This window comes from Serinus canaria, chromosome 26 (assembly GCF_022539315.1).
Source record: "Serinus canaria isolate serCan28SL12 chromosome 26, serCan2020, whole genome shotgun sequence".
NCBI classification, from domain to species: Eukaryota; Metazoa; Chordata; class Aves; order Passeriformes; family Fringillidae; genus Serinus; species Serinus canaria.
In genome coordinates, this window is record NC_066339.1 from 4,196,575 (window position 1) to 4,202,441 (window position 5,867).

The 5,867-nt window shown below is 56.1% G+C and overlaps 1 protein-coding gene across 1 annotated transcript; it reads right to left on the reverse strand.

The window, feature by feature from the left end:
• Window positions 1-228: 228 nt before the first annotated feature.
• OPTC (opticin) lies at window positions 229-5,648 on the reverse strand. Its single transcript, XM_050985147.1, has 6 exons — window positions 5,411-5,648; window positions 4,966-5,104; window positions 3,326-3,484; window positions 2,198-2,400; window positions 1,114-1,209; window positions 229-573 (listed from the first exon to the last, which is right to left on the reverse strand). Exons 1-6 carry the CDS (start codon window positions 5,630-5,632, stop codon window positions 403-405), a joined length of 990 nt encoding a protein of 329 aa, XP_050841104.1. The 5' UTR covers window positions 5,633-5,648; the 3' UTR covers window positions 229-402.
• Between the last annotated feature and the right edge of the window lie 219 nt (window positions 5,649-5,867).

Sequence of the window (5,867 nt, forward strand, 5' to 3'; positions counted from 1 at the left end):
CCAGGGGACAGATCACACCTGAGGTCTGGAGGTGTCACCTCCCTGGGGCAATGCAGCTCCTGGTCCCCAGCCAGGACACCTGACCAGGATCTCCCAGAGGCTCTGGAAGGAACAGAGGAATAAACGGGACACAGGGAAATCCCATCTTTGCAAATCCAAGCAAAGCTGCCGGGCTGGGGCTGGGTGAGGGCTCCCCGCTGCTCCCACTGCCAAGAACAAGGCTTCAAATGCATTTCCAAATCTTTATTTCGTTTTATTTTGATTTTATGGGTTTTCCCCAGCACCGAGCTCACCCTGGGGTGGAGCACCTCCGCTTCAATCCCATTTTCCATGGAGCAGCAGGGTCTGGGTGCTCTGGGATGGGGTCTGGGAACGCTTTCCTGCCCTTGCAGCTCTGGGGGCTCAGGAGAAGCGGCCGGTGGGCAGGCGGGGCAGGCAGGAGAAGGCGTTGGGGAAGAGGCTGAGGTTGATGGGGTTCCCGTCCAGGCGGATGTCCTCGAGCGCCCGGCGGATCTGGCCCTGCTCCTGGCTGTCACAGAACGTGTCCTCGTGCATCGTCTGGATGTTGTTGTTCTGCGGGGACGGGAGACAGGCGGAGCTGGGTCACAGGGAGGGGGAGAGGAGCAGGAGCAGGACAAGGACCAGGACAAGGACCAGGACCAGGGCCAGGAAAAGGACCAGGAAAAGGACCAGGACCAGGGCCAGGAAAAGGACCAGGAAAAGGACCAGGATCAGGGCCAGGAAAAGGACCAGGATCAGGAAAGGGACCAGGACCAGGAAAAGGACCAGGACCAGGACCAGGAAAAGGACCAGGACCAGGAAAAGGACCCAGATCAAGACTAGGAAAAGGATCAGGATCAGGAAAAGGACCAGGGCCAGGAAATGGACCAGGATCAGGAAAAGGACCAGGACCAGGACCAGGAAAAGGACCAGGACCAGGAAAAGGACCTGGATCAAGACTAGGAAAAGGATCAGGACCAGAACCAGGAAAAGGACCAGGGCCAGGAAATGGACCAGAACCAGGACAAAGACCAGGACCAGGACAATGAAAAAGAGAAGCAGGAGGGGGAGGAAGAGGTGGGATCTGCTAAACTCAGGTAAACCTCATCCCACCTGGAGGTGCAGGGAACGCAGGCTCTCGGGAAGGGGCACCGGGATGAAATCCAGCTGGTTATCGGAGAGATGGAGGAACTGCAGCTGCTTCAGGTCCTGCAGGGAGAGGGCAGAGGTGATGAACCCCTAGAGGTGAACCCCCAAGAGATGAACCAATGAATCCCCTAGAGATGAACCCCTAAAGATGAACCTGTGAGAGATGAACTCCTAGAGAGGAACCCCTAAAGATGACCCCAACAGAGATGAACCAATGAACCCCCTAAAGATGAACACCCAAGAGATGAACCCCAATAGAGGTGAACCCCCTAAAGATGAACCCATGAGAGATGAACCCCCAAGAGATGACCCCAATAGAGATGAACCGGTGAACCCCCAAGAGGTGAACCCCAATAGAGGTGAACCCCAATAGAGGTGAACCTCCTAGAGATGAACCAATGAACCCCCTAAAGATGAACCCCAATAGAGATGAACCCCAATATGGATTAACACCCAAGAGATGAACCAATGAACCCCCAAGAGATGAACTAATGAACCCCCAAGAGATGAACCCCAATAGAGATGAACCCCCAAGAGATGAAACAATGAACCCTAAGAGATGAACCCCAATAGAGATGAACCCCCAAGAGATGAAACAATGAACCCCAAGAGATGAACCCCAATAGAGATGAACTCCCAAGAGATGAACCAATGAACCCCAAGAGATGAACCAATGAACCCCAAGAGATGAACCCCAATAGAGATGAACTCCCAAGAGATGAACCAATGAACCCCAAGAGATGAACCAATGAACCCCAAGAGATGAACCCCAATAGAGATGAACCCCCAAGAGATGAAACAATGAACCCTAAGAGATGAACCCCAATAGAGATGAACCCCCAAGAGGTGAACCCCAATAGAGGTGAACCCCCTAGAGACGAACCCATGCCCCTCCTAAAGACAAACCCCCTAGAGATTAAACCCCCTAGAGATGGCCCTCCTAGATCTGACCCCCCAGATCTGACCCCCCTGGAGCTGACCCCCTTCTCCCACCCCTCCACGCCCCCCTGTCCCCCCGGTGGGGCAGCCCCCCAGGCGCGGGGCGCACCCGAAAGGCCTCGGGGCGCAGCCCGGCGCTGGGGATGCGGTTGAGGCGAGCGTCCAGGCGCACGATGCTGCGCGGCAGCTCGGGCAGCGCCGTCAGGCGGTTCTCGGGCAGCAGCAGCTCCTGCAGGCTGGGCAGCCCCCGGAACGCGTCCGCGTCCGCCCACGAGATGGAATTGCTGCTCAGGTCGATGCGCTTCAGCTTCTCTGAGGGCAGGGGGAGAACAGGGACAAGGCCAGGGTGGTTTATTCCCTGTCGCCCTGATTTTTTAAGATTTTCTAATGTTTACATTCTTGTAACGAACTTTCTCACACGCTTTCTGTAAATAATTTATTGTTTTGCGTTCTTTTATAGAGGAAAAGAAATTTGATGAAACAGGAAAGCCTTATCAATATGATTGCCTGGCAAAAGATTTGGAGAATATGGAACCTATAAGTGAAATTGAAATGAAAGCAACTCTGAGATCCCTCAGTTGCTGAACACCTGGCAAACAATGGTGTGGCTGGCTGAAGGTAATTCCCTCTGGATGGAACAACACCCTGTGCTTGCAGACAGCTCCAAGGGGCAGAGCAGACCCTGCTGGTCTGGCAGAGGGGCCCAAAGAGGAGTTTTTAGGGTTTAAAATGGAACACAGTGTGGTGATGTAATGATTCTTACAGGCTGTGTGTAAATGTTGTAGGATTTGTGTCTTGGGCTAGATTGGTTAGTAAGAATTAGAATACTCAGCACAGAAGAAGATTTATGGTATTGGAATGGGAACCTCAGGCTCTCTCTCTCTCATCCTCTTTACCTCTCTCTTCTCTCAGCCTGCTCTGAGCTGTGGCTGACAGCCCGCAGCAGGGCCCTGCACTTGGCCCTTGGCAATAACCCACAAATTCCAAGACCAGAAGATAATTTATTGTGTTGTAACAGGAACTCCACTCTCTTTATCTCTCTCTTTCCCTCTCTCTCCCTCTTTGGTGCCTGCTCCGAGCTGTGTCTGACAGCCCCCAGCAGGTCCCTGCACTTGGCCCTGTGCAATAAACCCCAAGTTCCACTCCCTGGCTTCAGAGATCTCTCATCCCAGTCCATCCCCACCGTCCCAGCCCCGTTGCCCCCCCAGGGTTTCCCCCGGGTGTGACCCCGCCCTACCGAGGCCGCGGAAGTCGTTGGCGCGCACGGCCCCGATGCGGTTGAAGCGGGCGTACAGGAACGCGGTGTCCGGGGGCAGCGCCGGGATCTGCTCCAGCTCCGCCTCGTCGCAGTACACCGAGCTGCCCAGGCACAGGCACAGCAGGCAGCTGGGCAGCCCTGGGAACAAGTCCTGACCCCATAAAATACCCCACGACAGAGGGAGGAGCTCATCCCGCCGTGGGGACGTGGGTCTGGGACACACGGAGCTGTCACAGCTCCCTGACCCCATAAAACACCCCAGAACAGGAGGAGCAGCTCATCCCACCATGGGGACGTGGGTCTGGGACACACGGAGCTGTCACAGCTCCCTGAACCCATAAAATACCCCAGAACACTGGGATCTGCCCACCCTGCCATGGGGACACGGAGTTGGTGACACCCAGAGCTGTCACAGCTCCCTGACCCCATAAAACACCCCAGAACAGCATAGGGACATGCACACACTGTGGGGACACAAATTCCGTGATACCAGAGCTGTCACAGCCCCCTGACCCCATAAAATACCCCAGAAAAGGACAAGGACTTGCTCACAATGTGGGGCCACAGAATCCATGGTACCAGAGCTGTCACAGCTCCCTGAGCCCATAAAACACCCCAGAACAGAAGGAGGAGTTCATCCCACCATGGGGACATGGATCTGTGACACCCAGAGCTGTCACAGCCCCCTGACCCCATAAAATACCCCAGAACAGAGGGAGGATGTGTCCACCCTGCCCACATTTTGGGGACACAGAGTTTGTGACACCCAGAGTTGTCACAGCTCCCTGACCACATAAAATACCTCAGAACAACAGGAAGAGCCCACCCTGCCATGGGGACACAGAGTTTGTGACACCCAGAGCTGTCACAGCCCCCTGACCCCATAAAACACCCCAGAACACCTGGATCTGCCCACCCTGCCCTGGGGACAGAGTTGGTGACATCCAGAGCTGTCACAGCCCCACATCATCCAGGGAAGGGCCAGAAACTCCCAGAAAAAAACAAATTATTAATAAATGAAGTGCCCAGGATCAAATCCCTCCTGCAGGAGAAGGGGAGATGAAAGCCCCCAAATTCAGCTTTTTTGCACCCAAAGCTCTCCTGGCCCCCTTCATTTTCCCACTGGAGGAAGCAGAACTCAAGGAAATTCTTTGGAATCAAGAAAAATTTGTCCCAGCTTCCCCCAAGGCCCCAGCACAGGGGGCAGGAGGGGTAAAACTGAGCCCACCCCCCACACCTGATCCCCCTCCTCTCCCCTGAGGTTCCCCATCCCTTCCAGGGGGGGTTCAGAGCAGCTCAGCACCGATTTCCTTTCTCCTCCCACCTAATTTTTCCCAGCCTGGAGTGACAGAAAAGGAATAAAGATATTTATCCTCGCTGCAGGATTTTAATTGTCACTAATTTAATTGCCACTGTCGCAAAGCCTCTGCTCATTAAAGCGTCTCTGCTTTGCTGGAGTTCATTCTTTCCCAGCAAATTCTCTCTCTGCAGCCCTCCTGCCTTGCAGACTCAGCCCCAAACCCCTGCAAAGAGCTGCTGGCAGTGCCAGAATTCCCTTTTTTCCCCCCAAAACTTCAGCTGTGCCATGTGGGGGTGCATCCCGAGGGAGCACAACTCACCCTGCCTGGGGATGGGCGCTGGGGGCACGGGGCCAGCCCCGCTCGGGGGCTGCAGATTTGGGGTTCCAGATGTGGTTTCACCCAGCTCTGGGAGGGTTTTGGGGTCCTTGGGGCGAGGAGCCAGGGTGCCAACCTCGATCTGCAAACACAGCTGGGTGTGAGTTTGGTTTGTGCCACCCTCTGGGGAGGGTGGCACCGGTCAGGGTCACTGGGTTGGGGTCATGAATTCCTTCTTGGAAAGCTCTCCAAGCTGTCCAAGGAACCCCCCCAGCCCTGCTGGCCCAGAGGGACGAAGGAATCCTCACATCCAAGAGCTGGCAGGGGTTTGGCTCGGGTAAAACCTTCCCCAATCCTGGGAGAGCTGCCAGGGCTGTTCCTCCTGCGGTGCCACATCCATCCCTGGCACCAAATCCCGGTCCCAGGGGCTGTCCTGTGTCCCCCTCACCTTGGGGACAAGGTCCCCGTAGTCGTAGAGCTCCTCGTAGTTGCTCAGGTCCAGGATGTCCCCGTAGCTCTCCAAGGTCACCTCGTAGTTGTCCAGATCCAGGTTGTCATAGAGGGACAGCTCAGCCTTGGCCTTCTCCACCTTCCTCCTCTCCTTGGCTGGGACAGCCCAAAGTGTCCCCAGGCACAGGCTGGCCACGCCCAGCCAGCCCAGGGGACACATCCTGCACTGGCTGGGGTCACCTGGAATGTCACCGAGGGCTGGGGGTGGGGCCAGCCCTGGATGGGGGGACAGACGGCCCCAAATCCTGGGGGGGACAGACAGCCCCAAATCCCTGGGGGGGGACAGACAGCCCCAAATCCGGGGGGGGACAGACATCCCCAAATCCCACATGGGGGGGACAGACAGCCCCAAATCCCTGGTGGGGACAGACAGCCCCGGGAGGGGACAGACAGCC